Below are 20,634 nucleotides of genomic sequence, written 5' to 3' on the forward strand. Positions count from 1 at the left end.
ATACTGACATGTGGGTAATACTTGTAAGTTGCAAATGAAATCATATCGAAGACTTACTGGTGTGTGTGTGTGTGTGTGTGTGTAAAGAAAAAGTTTTTTTTTTTGAGAAATAGCAGTCAGACAATTTTTACAACTGAGAGTTCTCCAGACCAACTAAATCACAGGTCCAATTTCTAACTCTTTCCTGTTATTTTTTAAAGGTCAAATTAAAAAATGGTGAATGAAACTAAAAATGAGTAGACATGAATTTTTTTTCCTCAAATGCATCGAAATGATATTTTCTAGTTTCTAATAAGAAACACTACTTGTACTAAACAAGAGAGTTAATTGAATATGGAGTCAGAGGCCCTGCTGCTAACAACATGGATCTTAGCTTTCTCATTCATAAAATGAAGAGTTTGAATTAGATTCAGTTCAATTCAATGAGTATTAAGTGCCTCTGTCAGATACTGGAAGAACAAAGACTATAATCTAAGTGATATCCATAGCCAAGATTAGCTGAAATATATACTTTAAAAATATGTAACTGTGAATTCTACATGAGAACATAAAATGGGAATTCCTAGGGAAGGCACTTTAAAAATCAAAAGCAAATGTTCAGAAGTGTTAGAAGCTTAATTTTTTTCTTCTGAATTTTTGAGATTAGCTTTTGGGTTTTTTAAAAAGACAAAGATACTATAGTATATACTATTTTCTTTCTGTTTCCTCAGGATAATTTTCTAGGATATGTAATATATTTTGGCTATATGTCTTAAGAAATCTAAGCCCTTTTCTATTGCATGTAGAAAGCACATGCACACACACACGTATATAAACACAGAACTCTTCAAGTTCAGCTTAGGATATGAGTAAGTTTTATTTCTAATCTAAGTTAATCACCAGGAGTACCTGATCATCTGTAAATGAGGATTGTTTTTTGGTTACCTCTTTAAAATATTTTTATCTTTTAATTTCTGTCATTTGATTTTGGATCACTTTCATTTTCCAATATATCCCTTTTCCTTTCTTCCTTCATCCCCTATTCTAAAAGCCATCCTGAGAGAATCCACAGGCACCTACTAAGAGCCTGTTTGAGGTACTAGGGATACATATAAAAGGAAAGAAAAAGAAACTAAGAAATATTTCCTAATCTCTTAAGGTTTTTTCCCTTGTTACAAAATAAGAAAGGGAGGAGGGAAGGAGAGCTATTTGGCATAACCATGAGTTTTTTCTATTATTAAAGAAACACTTTACCTAAGATAACACTTCACAAATAGATGGTATGTAGAACTGGTGAAATATTAATATTAACTATGTCCTTTATTTTTAAAAGTAAAATGAGGCTATGAGTGGAATTAATTTTCTGATTTAGGACTAATGTGTATATGTTAATACATTTTTCAGGATACCATTATTTCCTTTAATAAATGGATTGTATGCTGTGGTCTTCAAAAGTATGATGAAATTGTGCTTGACCAATTTTTAGTTAAAAAGCAAGAAAAATAACCTGAAGTTGAATATAAAATGGTGAGGCAAGAAAATATTTTTACTTGAAATGTAGAATGCTGCTACCCCTTAACATTACAAAATATTAATCATTCTATTGATTTCAAAGTACTAGCAATGGCAAATAATACTTTGCCTTTTTATTTTTAGCTATTTGAAGTGTTATCTTCAAGAAAGAAAGACAAAAGATTTTAAATGGATTACTAAGATTCATATTATATGAGCTACAATAGCTGACAAAAGGATTTTGCCTCTTTCCAAATCAAATTTTTAAAAAGATAAAACCTACTCCAAGAAGATCTTTCTTAAATTTTTACTAAGGGTAAATACACTAGTTTCATCAGAAAAAAATACATTCCTGGGGAAAAAAATCTTCATAGAGCATATACCTTGACACATGGTTTTATATATTATTCAAAGAAAAGTCAAAGGGTTATAGAACTACAAGCAACTTTAGAATTCTGATAAGTCTACCATATCATTTTATGGATAAGAAACTAATGGGAGTATAAATGACTTGTCTAAAGTCACCTAGTCTGCACTTGTTAGATGACATTTGTATTCAAATTAATTTATAGAAATGATATATATTCTACATAACAGCGAAAATTAGTTCTGGACTTACATTCACTTGAAAGAAAAGAAGATGTGACCAAATAAGAATTTTGGGGTTTTTTTGCAAGGCAATGGGGTTTAAGCGGCTTTCCCAAGGCCACACAGCTAGGTAATTATTAAGTGTCTGAGGCTGGACTTGAACTCAGGTACTCCTGACTCCAGGACAGGTGCTCTATCCACTGTGCCACCTAAATGCCCCCCAAATAAGAATTTGATTGAAAGCTGGGAGGGGGTATGCTTGGGGAAATAAGGATACAAATCTATAATAGGCTCTCCAAACTAATTAATGGTATAGATTTAATTTTTCAATGTACTTTTTTTTTTTAGGTTTTTGCAAGGCAAATGGGGTTAAGTGGCTTGCCCAAGGTCACATTGCTAGTTAATCATTAAGTGTCTGAGACTGGATTTGAACCCAAATACTCCTGACTCCACTACGCCACCTAGCTGCCCCCTTCAATGTACTTTCAAAGATAATTTCCTTTTTTTATTTGGCAAGGCAGCAAGGTTAAATGACTTGACCAAGGTCACACAGCTAGGTAATTATTATATGTCTATGGCCAAATTTGAACTCAGGATCTCCTAACTCCAGGGCTGGTGCTCTATCCACTGTGAAAGATAATTTCCAAATAGAAATATTCCCTACTAAAGAAATCTGGCATTATTACAGAAAGCATACTTTGATGATTTCAAGGATAACTTCTTTTTGTAAGGATAACATTTTATAACTTATAATTTCTTTCATATCATAAGTGAATATTCATAAGATAGCTAAGTAATCAAGGCTATATATGAAATGAAGATTTAAAAAAATCATAAACTGAACCCAGATTACTAGTAGAGAAGAGAGCAATTTCAGTTTTACATGAAAATGAGTTTACATGCATTTTCTTTTCAGATTTAAATATACTTCATATTTCATATGATCTCTATTTCTCATTAAAACAGAAATTTGTTTTTCATTTTCTACCTCCCACCCTTAATTCTCATCCTATTTGCCCTTTTCATTTTGTGCCTGCCCCAATTCCCCCATTTTAGATAAACAAATGACAGTACAATATTTGTTGAAAGGTTGAAAGTATTAAAGCAAAACTATTTTTAGAAAGTTTCAATCCTGACATAAGTCCAATATCAAAATGTAATCACAGTTATTGCATCATCCTGTAGTAAAAAAAAATCTTCCATCACTAGAGACTGAGAGAGGGGAAGATGGCCATGGCTACACAAGTATTAAGCGTCAGTGGTGGAATCTGAACCTGGGTCATCCTTTGTATTCACTAATCAGGTTACTTCTATCAGAATTATAAAGGAAACTTTTTAAATGGCAAAAAGTCTTTAAAATAGAAATATTTTAGATTTTATAAATACTCACTGCAAATCCTACTTCTGATTCTATTCCTTAAGTGATTGTTAATAGCTTTTGAATTTTAAAGCCAGAAAAGATCTAGATTGCTTATTTTACATGAATAATGGAAGTAAAGAAAGGAAATATGATGCACCTGGAATCACATACCTAATGAGATGGGCTTCTTCCATAATATAATGTAGAAGAGGGGGGGTGGAGCCAAGATGGCAGTGTGAAAGCAGCATTCCCAGAAACTCCTTCCCCCAAAAACTACTAAAGCCATCAAATTATTACTCTAGCCAAAATTTAGAGGGACAGAACCTACAGAAAGACTGAGTGATATAATTTCTTAGTCTAAGATAACCTAGAAGTTCTGTGGGAAAGGTGTGTTTCACTGGGATCGGGGGTTGGAAAAAAAGCTGTGGCCCCAGTGCTGTGCAGCACAGCCCAGGGATCACCCAGAACAGCGTGAAAGGGGCAGTGAGAGAATTCTGCTGCACCAGAGTGAGTGTAGAGTGAGGAGCCCTGGCTTCAGGGCAGCCCTGTGGTGAGAACCTGTAGTGGGAATGGGAAAACCAGCCTGCATCTCTAGAGCACAGCCCACAGACGGTGAGGGGGTCAGGGGAGAGAAATCTCTCTGCTCTCCCTGGGGCAGGACTCTGCTGTTTGCCTACACTCAGATCCAGATTGCAGTTTGGGCTTCTATACTAAGCTGAAGAGGGACCCTCCTCACAGCTCCAAGGCAGAGGGAAGCACCTGTGGTCATCTACATATCAAAGCACAGGCAAGAGAATATAAGACCTTGGAGGACTAAAGGTCCCAGTGCGGTGTCCCAAAAAAACCCCCAAAGCCTTGGAATTGCTGTAAATTAGTCTTAGGCTGAGGAAATGAGCAAACAAAAGAAAATGAATCTGACTATAGAAAATTGCTTAGGTCCTATGGAAGAGTCAGAAGATGACAAATTCGAAGCTTCTGTATCCAAAGCCTCTAAGAGAAATAGAAAATGGGCTTAGGCTATGGATGAGCTCAAAAACTACTTTTAAGTCTCAGACACTTAATTACCTAGCTGTGTGGCCTTCGGCAAGCCACTTAACCCCATTTGCCTTGCAAAAACTTAAAAAAAAACAACCTACTTTGAAAAGCAATTAAGGGAGGTGGAGGAAAAATTGGGAGGAGAAATGAATGATGCAAATCATGAAAACCAAATCAGCAGCTTGGTGAAAGAAATACAAAAAATAATGAAGAAAATAATATATTAAAAACCAGTTCAGGTCAAATGGATAAAAGCAAAACAAAAGGCAAATGAGAAGAAGAATGCCTTAAAAAGCATAATTGGCCAGCTGGAAAAAGAGATAAAAAAAAGCTCTCTGAAGAAAATAACTCCTTCAAATGCAGAATGGAAATAAAGAAAGCTGATGACTTTGTGAGAAATCAGGAAGAAATAAAACTTTTTCAAAGAAGTCAAAAATTAGAAGAAAATGTGAAATATCTCATTAGAAAAACAACCAACCTTGAAAACAATCTAGGAGAAATAATTTAAAAATTATTGGGCTATCTGAAAGCCAGGAGAAGAGCCTAGACTTCATTTTTCAAGAAATAATACAGCAAAATTGTCCTGAGATCCCCAAAGAAAAACTTCCAGGAATATTATAGCCAAATTCCAAAACTCCCAAATCAAAGAGAAAATACTAAAAGCTGCCAGAAACAAACAATTCAAGTATTGTGCTATAGTCAGGATTACACAGGATCTGGCAGCATCTACATTAAAGACTTTTAGGGATTGGAATATGATAATCTGGAAGGCAAAAGATCTTGGTTTACTACCAAGAATCAACTACCCAGCAAAACTGAACATCCTCTTTCAGGGGAACAGATGGACTTTCAATGAACAGGGGACTTTCAAACTTTCCTACTGAAACAACCAGAGCTGAACAGAAAGTTTGATCTCCAAGTACAAGACTCGGGTGAACCACAGAGGAGGTCGATGAGAAGGACTAACTATGAGGAATTTAATGATGTTGAACTGTTTGTATTCCTGCATGGGAAGAAGATATTGATAACTGATATGAACATTCTCATTTATAAGAGCTGTTAGAAGGAGCATGTATAGGGCACAGGAAGGAGCAGAATATAATGATATAATATAGTAAAAAAGATGGAGTCAATGGGTGATAAAGGAAAATACTGGGAGGTAGAGAAAGGAGAGGAAGAAGAGGCTAAGATATTTCAGATAAGAATCAAGAAAAAGCTTTTTCAATGGAGTGGAACAGGAGAAAGCAAGGGGCAGAATGAGTGAGCCTTCATTCTCATCAGAAATGGCTCAGAGGAAATAGCATACACACTTAATAGGGCATAGAAATCTATCTTACCCTAGAGAAAAATGAGAAGAAAGGGATGGGATAAGAGGGAATGGGGGGAGGGAAGGGGGAATAGGTGATAGAAGAGAGGGACAGGAACAGGATGAAAGGACAGAGAGAATAGAATAAATGAGAGTGGGGAGGAATAGAGTGGAGAGAAATACAGGTAGTAATAGCATCTGTGGGAAAAACACTGAAGCAAGTTCTCTGGTAGAATTATGATAAAGAAGGCAACTCACCCCTGAGACAGAACCATTGGAATCTTAACACAGAGTCAGGTACATTTTTTTTTCCCTCTCACTATTCTTGGGTTTTCTCATCTTCTTGGAGGGGAAGGGGGGTTATGTTTATTCTTACAACAAGATTATTGTAGTAATATAAAATAAATAAACCAAAAAATAAATTTAAAAAAGAAGAAAATATAGAAGAAAGTTTTACATGAAGTCCAAAATGTTTATATTACTTCTCTTGGGTTTTATCCATTATTTTTCCTTGTGTTTTATGTTGGCTAACAAATGTATATATTACTTTACTACTATATTTATTAATGTATCAAGAAAATTTCTTAATTCTATTTTTCTGGATTCTTCTAGAATTCCAAAATAATTTATACAAAAAAGGTCTTATCTTGAAACTTGGAGATGGTAACTTTTCTTTGTTTCTTAGTGCATTTTATACTTTTTTTGAAAACTGGTAGAAATTAGATCCCCCCCCCCAAAAAAAAACCTTGCATCCTATTGTTACAATTATCTAGTAAAACAATTAGACTTCACTATTTAATTCCCATTAAGACCAAACTCTTTAGCTAATTTACGACAAAAATATATATGCTCTCTAAACAATAGAAACCCTCAGGAAAATTAATTGTTTCTCCATTTAGAAAATGAGAACAATATGACAATTTTTAAAGTACATGAAAACATACCAGTAAATTTCAATGATATACTCACATGGCATTTTGTATAGGTGTTACTTCCAATTAAAATGTTATCCAGTACTCAATTTTGCATATTTCTGAATAAATAAAAAATGACCCCATCTGAATCTTTCTGTGCAAATCTTAAGAAAAAAATCTCAAACAAAAATTCTAATTTCACTTGGATTAGACAAATTAAAATTTTTTTCAGTCCTTTTAGAAACATAATCACATTGATCCCACCTGATAAAATCTCAAAAATAGAAAAACTAAAATATATATATAAACAGATATCCATACTTTATCTGTTATCTGATTATTAATTTTAGCAATAAAAATTATATTAAATTGAATGAAATTATTTTATAAAAACTAAAACAAAACAGTGATTATCTGGTGATTTCTGTTCAAGACTACATAATTATTTGCCTGTCATATGATTTTAAATTCATAATTGCTCTACTGGACACATGGACTATCATCCTTGTACATCCTTGTATACATCCTTAAGACATCAAATTATTTGCATTGTAATAGCCTTTTTAAATGTTTTCTTTATCTTGTATTTAATTTTTAAATTTTGAACTTAGATAAGTCACACATACACACACCTTTTCTAATGTTCCTTAACACCAAATCCTCCTTATTATATCTTATCTATTGAAAAACTTACATGACATAGACTCTTTTATTTAAAATTTCTCACCAACCAATAAAGTTATAAAGAGATCAATACTAAATGCTTTCTGAATTAGTCAAGTTATTTGAGGATGAAAAGATTTAATCAGAAGAAAACTGCAATATAAAAACAGAAGATATCAATAAAACTTTAAATAAACACAATTGTACCTACAGACCTAATTAAATCAAGTAGAAAAAACTATATCTTGTGGAATATCATGGAAAATTAATGTTTCAAAGAGTTGTGAATTCAATTTATTACATTAGAGGTATGAAGATGTTTTATAAGGATGTTTTGCTTAACAATATCATTTACTTTTAAAATAAAATTAGTCCTTTCCTGTTAATCTTGAACAATAAATGCTTCAACTATCAGCATTTAACCAGAATAAATGGGAATTATTTACATCAATCTAAACCAACTAGTTTTTACAACCAGGAGTTGGAAATTTATATATTTTTAAAAGAACAATGTCTCAATGACTACTTTTTAAATGGTAATACAGTTTTCAAATTAACACATGAATCACATAAAAGGAAGGTAAAAATACGATACAATTTCAACTTGGGACATAATTGCTGACTCTAGCAACTTCAGGAAAATAATTTACTTAATACATAAAAGTTCAGAAGGAATAAAACCAACACAATATAAAATCATGCAGACAAAGAATTATGATGTTCCAAAAGCATTTCAAAGGATCTAACTATCAAAACTGGATACAGTATTCAAGTTTACTAAATTCTGTTTAAATTATTCAACTACTTATAAATCAAAAGGATAAAGCTATACCTCTTGACCCTCTACTTTCCCCTGGCCTTTATTATTTTAAGATAAAGTTACATCTGAGGAATTTCTTAGACATCGTTTTGAAAGAGGGTTATGCAACCATTTCTATAATTTTTTTGGTTTATCACAAACTTGTACTTTAACTACAAATGACTTTGGAATATCCAGCAGCAGTGCAACAAACAGACTTGAAGAATTCTCAAATTCAGTAAGAACTCCAGAAAAGAAAATTCAGTTGCTTAAATAGTCAACTTAAAAAGAAGGGCTTATGTAAAAGGCCATCTTTCTCCAATATTCTATAATAAGCTTTTTATATAGTTAAGTACCTTATCCTGTACTGTTTAAAATGATAAATATAACCAAAATAAATAAGTCTCATTTTCTTTGATTTTTATCTTACTTTTTCTGAGAAGTAAAAATCTGGACTATACAGTGGTTTACAGACTATAAACAACAGATTACAGAATGAGTACTAAGTCTAATCCCTTGTATTTTTCTCAAATTGGGTGCAGAATTAAAAAGTACATTAATACCATTTAATTCATTGGGACTAAACAAATAATTTTTTAAATGATGAAGATTCCGTACCTTTGTAAATATAGTACAAATACAAAAAATTCTATAATTTACCATTGATTTTCAGAATTAAAAAATGTTGAGATATCATAAAATTGAAAGATTTAGTTAAAGTGACAAAAAAATAAATCAAGTTTTGGTGATCAATGGTAGCAGCTGTAAGCAATAATCACTTAGAATGTTGAGTGTTATATTCTGTCTCTCCAGCTGAAATCTGGCTGAGCCGTTTGCTGGATCCCCATAACTTTCGGGAGAGCTGACCTGTACGCATCTGTTAAAAATAATTCAGAGAAAGTATGAAAAGTTATTTTAAAAGGTATAGGGTTAAACTTTCATATAAGGTGATGATTTTGGAAAATTTGGAAACAAATACTACTGTTTTAGTATAGTTATCTCATAACTTTTGCTTGATATATCAATAAAAGTATGAACTATATTCACTATCTCTTTTTCCACAAAGTTAAAAACATTGAATAATCTTGTTATGAAAAATGATCACATTCTTATATTTGACAATTCTCTCAATAATTCATGAATGAATCAATAATGAATTTCTTCCTAACACATTTACTTTGGTGCCCACTCATCTATGCCCCCATGTCTAAATTTTCCACATTGTGACTTTTTTTCCTTTTGATTATCTTTTATCTGGAATAGTATTTAAAATCATTCACAGAGGTAAAAAGAAGATGATAACATACTGTTTTTGTCTTTAAAAAAATCGATATTTACATATGAGCATTCTTCCTGAATAAAAATTCTAGAAAAAATACTATTTTACAATACAAAATTTAGAAATTAAAGTTATGAATACTCTTAGGAGTGTTTTACACTGAAAAAAAGGAAGGAGAATAGGATTCATTTTCAATGGCTAGCAGGAATATAAACCATGGTGATTATGCTATAAGTTACTGATTTGCTTTTGCTTTGCAGTTATGGAATGAAATGTATTTTGATGATTTTTTTTAGGTTTGTTTTTTTTTTGCAAGGCAAATGGGGTTAAGTGGCTTGCCCAAGGCCACACAGCTAGGTAATTATTAAGTGTATGAGACCGGATTTGAACCCAGGTACCCCTGACTCCAGGGCCAGTGCCTTATCCACTATGCCACCTAGCCGCCCCTATTTTGATGGTTTTTGAATGTATTCATACTATTGTGCTGAAGTCAACTCAACCTTTCTTCATGAATTGCTATACTAGACCCAGGATATGCAGGAGGCCCTGAACAAGTCAAGGGTGAACCCCCAACCCCCCCCCAGCTGACATTATTGATTATTTTCCCCCCCTAGCTAGACTCCCTGGGTGATCTGGAAGTTCATACCAGCTACAAGACAGTCATAGGCAGTCTACACTAGAGTGAGAAAATGTTTATGCAGCTGGAACCCTTGCAGATAAGCAGACCTTCATATTTTCATAGTCTAGCAGTTCCTAAGGGGAAAGAATGACCCTTTTCCAACTTATTCCTGTCTTTCCTTCCCTTTATGAGGAGAATAATTCCTTCTCTCCTAAAGCTCTCTTTCTTATCCCATGCTACTCCCATTTGGGAGGGGATTGCCCTGTACTCCTCCCCACCCCTGCAGCAACTCATAAATATGCAAGCTTCTATCTGGAATAAGAATGCCTTGGTACTTAGTGTAGGGGTGGTAATATATCCAGTTGAAACTCTTGTCTCATGGATCTGTAAATTTTGGGGGGAAGGAGGAAGGGGAAGGGTTAACAATACTCACATGAAGGTCTATATCACTGGTACATAGTTAAATGAAGGTAAATAGAAATCTATCTTTTAAAATAAATATTCATTAACCCAAAAATTATGTTACTATCATCACAAAATGTATTATATTTAAAATGATGCAATTACCTTCCAAGATTCAAGTAGAATGTTTGGAAAGAGGGAGTTGACTTAAATGTAAGACAACTACTCAAATGTTCTCTAGTAAAAAGAAATCCTTTTATTCAACCCATCTTCTGATGTAAACTTAAATCATTAAACATGAACATTTTCACGGGCCTCCATGAGCCTACTCCTGACTCTCCAGATTTTTCCAAATTGCCCTTCTCTTTTGAAGTCACTCAGGACCCTGGGGGGTACCCCAGCCCTCACTTTCCAGTCCCCATTTACATACTGGTTTCCCTTTTTAAAAATACCTTGGGGGCAGATAGGCACCACAGTGGATAGAGTACTGGCCCTGGAGTCTGGAGGATCTGAGTTCAAATGCAGCCTCAAACACTTAATAATTGCCTAGCTGTGTGACCTTGGGCAAATCAATTAACCCCATTGCCTTAAATTTAAAAAAAAATTAAAAAAAAAAAGAATACCATGAGGTTAGGGACTGTATTTTTTGCTTGTATTTGTATTTGCCATGCCGGGTACTTGTGCCTTGTACAGAACAACAGAAAAGATTAACTGAGAAAAGCAGTGAAACTACTAAAGGCACCAAAGGGCAAAGTATCTAGGCAAGTTAAGGGAAAAGTTAGTTGAATTACAGGGAGAAACAGAAAACTATGGGGATGCCAGTGTCTCCCCTTAACCTAGACAAATCTAGCCATAATCTAGCAAATAAAAGAGACCTGAGTGTAATTTTTAGAAAAGTTAGATATGTTAGCTCTCAGGAAATACTACATGAGAACCAAATTATACAAACATACACACACACACATGAATAAATAAATTTAAACACATCTGACTAAATCACAAATTTTAATCAGTAATGGACATAGCAAGATAGAGTCTTTAAGGAGAAAAATTAGTTTGGAACTATCCACCCCTCCCCCACAAAAATTAGCTAAATTGGCCATTCTAGAACAAGCAAACCTAAAGAAAGAAGGAAAAGATACATTTATAGGAAAATATTCATAACAAGCCATTTTATTGCAGCAAAACACTGGAAACAAAATAGGTAGATCTCACCTGGATAATGGCTCAAGAATTATGATATATGAATATAATGAAATATATTTTACCCTCAGAAATTACTAAAATAAAATATAGAATCTTAGGAGGACTCATGAACTAATGCAGAATGAGGTGAGCAGAAAAAAAAATTTATATAATAACTATGACCTTGTTTTATATAATATCTACAACACTAAGAAAATGCAACTTTGAAAGACTTAAGAACTCTAAGCAACACAATGACTAATCATAATTCGAAAATACAATGAATCATGATTCCCACTCTTGTCAGACATAACAGAGTAAGATAGATATTTTCAAACATGGCTGAAATGTGTTTATCTGTTTGTTTGACTATGTCTATTTGTTATAGGAGATAGCTTTTTGGGGATGGGAGAAGTGAATTTATGGAGAAGAGTGGAGAAACAGTGATAGTGATGCCAAAAGGAAAAAGAAATATGTGGAAGAAAAAAGTTCAGAAGGAAAAACAAGACAAGCAGTACAGTGATAGTGCTAAGTTAAATTTATTATATACTCAGATACAACCAAGCTGTATATAAGAGAGATTCATGGTTTCATATGTAACCCTCTTTTCTTTTTTACATACAGAAATATTTGTGCTTGTTTATAATTAAAAATAAATTTAAAAATAAAATGGAAAATAAAGGATTCCAGATGCTCACTATTAAAGATTATTAGAAATTATTTACTTACTTTTAAGGATCCTGTTATCAAAGCAAATTATAAAATAAAGTAAAACTACCCAGTAGTGAATAAACTGACCTAAAAAAACTAAAAACCTATTTCCTATTCTTTACCCCTAATTTATACTATAAATGTTCAGGTTATAAAGTAAATTAAAGCATTTTGCATAAAGTATTATATAAAATGTTAAATATGGCACCTGAATCATCCCTATTCTATTTAAAGCAGTGAGGTAGTATAGCAGATAGTCTGGAAGTCTGGAAAATTTGAGTTCAAAGCTAGTGTCAGATACTTGCAACTGGTGTAATCCTTGGCAAGTTATTTAATCTCTTTCTGTCTCAGTTTCCCTAATTGTAAAATGGGGATAACCATAGCACCTACTTCACAGGATTTTCATGAAGATCAAATGAGACAATATTTCTAAATGGCTTTGCACAGGGTCTGGTGCAGAAGAAGGCACTATGGAAATGCTTATTTCCTGGTCCATCACTCTGACCAATGCAAATACCAAGCTCAAAAAGCCAGCCAGGTTGAATGACCTTCAGCATATCCACCTCTACTTGTATTTACCAAATGGAGAGAGGGAGTCTTTCTGAGGACCATTAGGAGAGAAAGAAAGAGCTTAGGAAGCAGATGTCAGTGCCTCAGATTTACTATAAAGAGCCAATTATATATACTGCAATACCATGCCAATTATATATATACTGTGCCATTACATATACACTGTAATATTGTGCCCCAAAACATAGAGGAGCATTGATCTTTTAAATTATGCAAAGTAAAGATAAATCCTAATTTTATAGAATAAGATCTCATCTTTCTATCTAGAATATTTTTAAATTATAAAATAAAACTATAGAAATTAGTAGTTATAATTTTTATAGCTCTTAATTGGATGTCCTGAATGATATTTATGAGCTATAAATATATATGTATGTATGTATGTATAAATATATTAAATTTTAACTTACTGAGTGAAATTTTTAGGTGCTATAAATTAATAAATTCCTTTTTACCTTGAAACTTTTACTTAATATATAATCATGTGCTTAGTTCTTGCATAAATGGACATATTTTAAATCAGCAGTAGCAGGGTGTCCAAATGAAGTACTACCTTTCCAAATAACCTCTGGAATCTAGACTCTTTTGATGCTGCTTAACTCTTAAGTTTAGCACAGTTGTGAAGATGGTAGTGGAAAATACTTTCTTAAATAGATGTGCAGAATTACTAATAGACATGTTCCAGTGGCACAAACCTTGTTGATCAAGCATTAAAAAGTTAGGAAAATAAACGCAAAACAAAATTAATCTTATTTTCCTTGTATTGGTTCGTATGAATAATAATAATTTCCATGAATAATTTATTATATCTAATATGCATATCTTAATGTTTTGGAAATGAAACTCAAAGATTAGAGAGAGGAAAGCAAACTTAAAAGGATATTTGAGCAGACCACTTGATACAACTGAAAAGTACAAGGAGACTTATGAGAGACAGAAATTTTTGAGATATTTAAGATTTCACAGAAGTCTGTCATACCAGGGCAAAAAAGGATATATTAAGCTAGAAATTTTGTGTTAAAGCAACATTCAAGATTCTAACTGCAAGCATGACATAAATGTTGGAGAGATATGAAGGCTCAAAAATGTTACCGCCACTAGTATATTTCTTGAATCTAATATTTCTGTTAATATATATTTTAAAAAATATAATCAACCCATTGACTAAAAGAATCTTCACACATACAAAAATAAATAACTATAATATATATGAAATAGCTATATGAATCCTAGAGACAGATCTCTCTACAAAGGATTTTTTTTTAGGTTTTTGCAAGGCAAATGGAGTTAAATGGCTTGCCCAAGGCCACATACCTATGTAATTATAAAGTGTCTGAGGCTGGATTTGAACTCAGGTACTCCTGACTCCAGGGCTGGTGCTCTATCCACTGTGCCACCTAGCCACCCCCTACAAAGGTTTTTTGTTGGTAAATAAATATGAGAAGGTGTCACTCTCAACAAGGATATCCTATAGCACTGAAAATTAACATGTTCTATTTGTTTCTATTTCTATTGAAACTCAAAAATTACTATAAACCATAAAATCTCTCCTTGCCCAGAAGCAAGTGATTATTTGATATCTAAATATTTAGGAACTGTTGAAAAGTATGCCTACAAATTTACATCAGCCCCAGGGAACGAAATTGTCAGCAGGGTTATTGGGGGGGGGTGTTCTTTGTAAAATGAATTGATAAATGATGCTTTTTTTTTAAGTTTTTGCAAAGCAATGGGGTTAAGTGGCTTGCCCAAGGCCACACAGCTAGGTAATTATTGTGTCTGAGACCGGATTTGAACCCAGGTACTCCTGACTCCAGGGCCGGTGCTTTATCCACTGTGCCACCTAGCTGCCCCAGAAATGATGCTTTTAAAAAAAAAGGTAATTGACATATTGGGTATTTGTAAAAACAAAATCAAGAGAATTTCCACTTTGTATTTAGAAGCTATTTAGCAGACCTGAATCCAGTTCTGGAAAGAGAAAGGACAGCATTACCATCTAATTCAGCTGAAAATAAGGAAAACCAAGAGGATCCTCAATAGCTCAAGACAGAAAATTATAGTGTGTTTTTTATTTTTCCCTGGTTACAAGCAAAAAACAAGTTTCAACATTCACTTTTAGAACCCTAAGTTCAGAATTCTCTCCCTTCCTCCTAGCCCATTCTCTCTCATTGAAAAAGCAAGTTATTTGATATAAGTTAAAAATGTAAGACAAAAAATTCTTGATGGTAAACATTACCTCAGCTGGCTTGCCAACACCAACAACAATCAATTTGCCATCTTCAAGTCCCACAAGGATGTGACTATGTTCTTTGGTAACAGAAACACAGTAGATGGGCAGTCTCATGGCTAATGGGGAGATACTCAGATTTAAGCTAGAAAAGAAATGAAGTAAGAAAAACACATAAAATAATGGTTTCAAACTGCATAAAGACTTTTACATATAATGATAGAGATGGAAGGAATTTTCTCAGAAATCAAGTCATCAATGTTTAACAGTATTATACATGTATAACCTATATCAGAAATGAAGTAAAAAAAAACCACATAAAATAACAGTTTCAAACTGCACAAAGACTTTTGCATATAATGATAGAGATGGAAGGAATTTTCTCAGAAATCGGTCATCAGCATTTAACATGATTATACATGTATAACCTATATCAGATCACTTGCTTTTTTTGGAAAGGAAGAAGAGAAGAGAGGGAGAGAGAAAAATTTGGAATTCAAAATTTTACAAAAATCAGCCTATTGGCTAAAAGAATCTTAACACACACAAAAATAAGTATCTATAACACACACACAAACATATATACACATATATGTACACACACACACACATATATATATATAAAATACACATGAAATAGTTATATGAATTCTAGCAACAGGAGTCTCTGCAAAGGATTTTTGTTGTGTAATAACAAGGATATCCTTTTAGCACTAAATGTAAAAATATTCTTCTTGTTTGTATTTATATTGAAACAGATTTTTCAGTATAATTTCTCTAAAACAGAAAATTACTATTAAGCATAAAATATCTCTTTGTCCCAGAAACAAGTGGTTATTTGATATCTAAATATTTAGGAACTGCTGAAGAGTATGTATGTAAATTTACAAAAGAAGTAGTTGAAAAAATAATATTAAGAGAAATCAAAATCAAGTCACTTAACCCTAAAAATTTTACAACAGAAATCAACACCCTGAACATTCCAAGGTGTTACATTTTTAAAAAAAAATAAAGTGTTCTAGTTAAAGATAGTGCTTCTTTAGTCCAAAGGTGCCACTTTTTGTGATAATCATGTGCACTGGGAAAAAAAAAATATTTTAATGAGGCTTAGAAATCCCTTCTTACCTAAATCCTTTTACCCTGACTCAACACTATACAAACTGTCTGTTCTGCTCCAAGTCTCATTTTGACAGTTTTTTCAAATCCTAAGCATGAAACATAATATTAGCTTTCAAAATCCCCCATTTCAAAGAAGTCATCTGTTATAAATGCAAACAAACTGTATTTGACATATATAGTCAATTATTTTTAATCATATTTTCCTTAAATGATGAGCACATGATTCTAATTTTTACCTGTGGAGATCCCGTATGGACAGGAATCCTTGCAAGCTGCCTACTATGATGTGCTCTCCAGCTACACACATATCTGATATTTGTTCTGTAAGGGTCTCAGATCCTAGATATTTTCCATTTACAGAAAAGAGATGTAATGCATTTTTATCCTGTGGAAATTAAAATAAGGAAGATTTAAGAGTATATATTAAATATTAAGTTTTCACTTTTTCTTGTTTCTTTTTTATTTAAGTCTGTGACTGTGACAAGGAATGACCTCTCAGTTTCAGAAAATTTAAAATAAAAAATATGGTGACAGAAGAATTCAGGGATTTAAGAAATATAGAGCTTTATAGTATGCCAAGCAGGAACCATATATATTTTCTTTTTTACAAATGAAGATTCAATAATAATTACCTGATAGATAATGTATTAAAAGACATTAAAATGATGCTTCCAGGTAATTTTGAAAAGCAAAAAGGCAATTTTGACAAAGACTCATTTTCCAAATGCTGTCATTTGCAGTTTTCTTCATGAAATAAGAATCTAATTTTTAATTATATAGAAGACATAGGAGAAATACTGCATATAACTTTCACTTTAGACTTAATTATTCCAGTATAATAAAAACCATTCTTTTTCATATATATCATAATAAAGTATAACATAGATCACCACTATACAGCACTACCATGCTCCCGGTGTGAACATGAACTGTGGAAGAAATCTACCCTCCTGAAATAATAATTTCCCATATATATGTGTGTATACATATATATGTATGCACATATATACATATGTGTATATATGTGTATGTATATAGTATAAGATTAAATGAACAGCTGCCACTTTACATAGATATAGTTAAGTATAATATACCTTGAGAGTGGTATTTTCTTCAATGCTGGAATGGACTACAATATGTCCTTCCCATGATAGGGCCAAGTTGGGAATTGTCAATAGGAGAGAACTTTCACATGGTGGTCGCAAAGTCCTCATGTATTGACCTTTCTGGATTGTATGAATAATCACAGTGCCATCCTGCAAAGAGGAGATAATAGAAGCTAGAAAAAGATCAGAAAGACAAGGAAAAAAGAAGGACACACTATAGGGGAATGGAAAGTAAATTTGGGGAGGGTAACAGAAATAAGAATTAAAAGACCACTCCAACAAAATCACATTCCTTCTGGAACATTTCCTATCTGAAAATTCTGGAAATTACATTTCTTTCAATCCCATGAACTTTTTTTGGGTGCCTCCAATATTTCAGGTACTATGACAGCAGACATTGAGGATTCAAAGCCTAAAAAGAGGGGGCAGCTAGGTGGTGCAGTGGATAGAGCACTGGCCCTGGAGTCAGGAGGACCTGAGTTCAAATCTAATCTCAGACACATAACTGCTTAGCTGTGTGACCTTGGGCAAGTCACTTAACCCCATTGCCTTGCAAAAACAAACAAAAAAAAGCCTAAAAGAGCTTACAATTTATATAAGACATACATCTTTATGTACCCCTGCCTTCAAAGAGCTTACATCTTATGACTTCTCCAAACCACTGTTCAGTAGATCCATAAATAAAGCAGTAAGTCACAACCGCTTTCAGTTTTTTCTGAAGACCTCTTTCTATGAAGATTCTCATATACATATGGTATAGTTCTCACTACTGGTAAAGAGTCCTAAAAAAACATTCATTTTAGATTTTATTCCCCAGTCACTTAGAATAAAGATAATACATCTTTTTAAAAAAAGGCAAAATCTTACCCTTGCTCCTGACACTGCCAGGTCTAGTTCAGTGCTGATGCCAACACTAGATATTTCATCAGTGTGTCCATAAAGAATTTGAAGGGGTTTGGACACCAAGCCAACAGGAATACCCCCCTATTAACAAAACAACAGAAGTGATGTAAAGTCATTTTTCTACAGGCTATCTGAAAAGAATGTAGGATATATTGAAATTAACTTTCAAATCATGAAATGATATGACTATCTAAAAACCACCCATACTGATTCAACTGTATATGAGGAATTCCATTTTTCATGGTAGAATGGAAAGGGAACTGGACTGGGGATCCTAAGAGTGCAAGCCTTGATTCTGCCACTTAATATCAAGGTTACCTTAAACAAGTGCACTTACCTGATGCATTATTTGCCATATCATACATGTAGTATCTCTTGAACCAGAAATCAAATGTATTCCACAATAATCTATGGATAAGCAGGTCACAATATCTGGAAGAAAGTAAAATTTTATAAAAGGAACTAAATTAAGGTAAAACAAACAAATACCTAAATTTGGCTGATATTGTTCTACTTTATAACTCTAGACCCAAAAGAAAGGAAGCTAGTGGCCCCATGATGCAAGGAGCATGGAGCCTAGAGTCAGGAAAACCTGAGTTTAAATCGTCTCATTCTTCCTAAATAGGGGACCTAGGGCAAGTCACTTAAATTCAGTCTACCTCCATTTCCTCAACTATGAAATAACAGCACCTGCCTTCCAGGTTGTTATGAGGATCAAAAGAGCTAATGTTTGTGAAATGCTTAGGACTATACCTATTCTGAAATTGTCCTTGTAATAATGAAAATAAGTAAAACTAACTGACAGAATAAACATTTCTGACACTGCATGTATCCCCAAGAGGAGGGAAGCACATTCAGTCATTTTTTCAATCAACCACGAATGCTTACTGTAAGTATCAACAACATAATCCTTACCCATATGTCTGATGTGCTGGGCAACCATTTTGCCTCTGGTAAGGGAGGTTACTCGAATGCTGTTGTCCCAGTGTCCTGCACTAAATAACAACTTTGCATCATGAGATATTACAAAGAGCTTAGCAGCAATATCCAAGCCTGGAGCAAAAGGTCCATTTATGCCACGCTGAGTTCTGTAAATACATTAACAAAAAAGAACTGTTCTAAACAATTGGATAAACTGAAACTAAAGAGTTAATTTTTGCCAGCTTTTTCAGAAATTCATTGTAATTTTATATTTTTCAATTAAATGCTATTCATATATCGTTCAATGTCACTACAACTTAAGTTATTACATGACAAAAAAGTTTCAGAGGCGATACATTCATTTTTCCACAATGATAACATTTATGATAAAAAAAATTATTGGGAGGATAGTTTTTTAAGAGATGACACCAAGAAGCAAAGGGAGGATGGAAATAAATCAATTTTTTGCTGCTAATGCCAACAATGTTAGCACTAAGACCATATGTGGAATAACTGAAATGGAAAGACTGATAGAAGTCTAGCTTCCAAAACCAGGAGTCAGCAATATTCTTAATTTAGAGAAGAATGAGGATGGATAATTGGGCAAGAAGTAGAAGGCTAAGGGTACATATGAAATAAAGATTAAGCCAAGGTTAAGAGACAAACAGGCAGTCAAGCAGAAAGGCACCTGCAGCTACCAAAGGGAATCAAGAAGATAACCATATCAATCTGGTTATCAGGTAATAGGGGAAGGGGAAAGAATGCTACTCTCTACCTGTGGTTATTAATACCATTTTCATTTTCTTACTTAGGATTTGTCACAGTTTGATCTTTGATAAATGTAAAATAATTAGAAATGTTTCTTTCATAAGGCAGCCATCCATGGGTTCCAATTACACAGTTCATGCTTGCAGTTACCTGCAAAACAACATGAAATTAGATAAATTAGCTTCCCCTTCATACTAATGATTTTGGCATCTAACATTTTATTATTTAGAAACTGGTCAAGAAACTATGTCTATAACTGTGTAAAATATAAAGAAATTCTCAACATATGGTCCAAAAAAGAACTCTGATCTTTACTTTCACCCAAGATCAGCTGTCGAATGTGATTTTGGTTACAAAATTTAATGTCATTTTCCCCTAACTTCTCAATAATTATTAGTGTGTAACTATATCCACAATAGGTAATCTGAGGGTTAGCATTATCATTCTTCAATACCTCATTTACTATATAAGTTAGAACCAGAAATTGATTGACCAACAATAAAGGACTCTGCTATATATAACATAACTATTAGCAATATTAGTGTAACTTATAATTCAAAACAAACACCCTTGACAAGCCTATTTATGCATATCTAACTTGATTTTTCTTTTAACTTAATAACAAGGCAAATGATGAGTTTCTCTATAATGATTTAAGAGAATTTATAACA

General features: G+C 33.1%; 1 protein-coding gene across 6 annotated transcripts in view; it reads right to left on the reverse strand.

The window, feature by feature from the left end:
• Nucleotides 1-6,140: 6,140 nt before the first annotated feature.
• NBEAL1 (neurobeachin like 1) overlaps nucleotides 6,141-20,634 on the reverse strand; it is a 209,765-nt gene continuing 195,271 nt past the window's right edge. For all 6 annotated transcript variants that reach the window (XM_074191603.1, XM_074191606.1, XM_074191605.1 and 3 more), the window contains 8 exons: nucleotides 20,004-20,113; nucleotides 19,190-19,362; nucleotides 18,612-18,706; nucleotides 18,239-18,355; nucleotides 17,360-17,521; nucleotides 16,502-16,650; nucleotides 15,156-15,291; nucleotides 6,141-9,033 (listed from right to left, as the gene is read on the reverse strand). In XM_074191603.1, coding sequence (XP_074047704.1) covers nucleotides 8,932-9,033; nucleotides 15,156-15,291; nucleotides 16,502-16,650; nucleotides 17,360-17,521; nucleotides 18,239-18,355; nucleotides 18,612-18,706; nucleotides 19,190-19,362; nucleotides 20,004-20,113 — 1,044 coding nt within the window. In that variant the 3' untranslated portion in view covers nucleotides 6,141-8,931. The remainder of the gene's footprint in view (nucleotides 9,034-15,155; nucleotides 15,292-16,501; nucleotides 16,651-17,359; nucleotides 17,522-18,238; nucleotides 18,356-18,611; nucleotides 18,707-19,189; nucleotides 19,363-20,003; nucleotides 20,114-20,634) is intronic.

The sequence above is a fragment of the Macrotis lagotis genome, chromosome 6, assembly GCF_037893015.1.
Source record: "Macrotis lagotis isolate mMagLag1 chromosome 6, bilby.v1.9.chrom.fasta, whole genome shotgun sequence".
In the NCBI taxonomy this organism is placed as follows: Eukaryota; Metazoa; Chordata; class Mammalia; order Peramelemorphia; family Peramelidae; genus Macrotis; species Macrotis lagotis.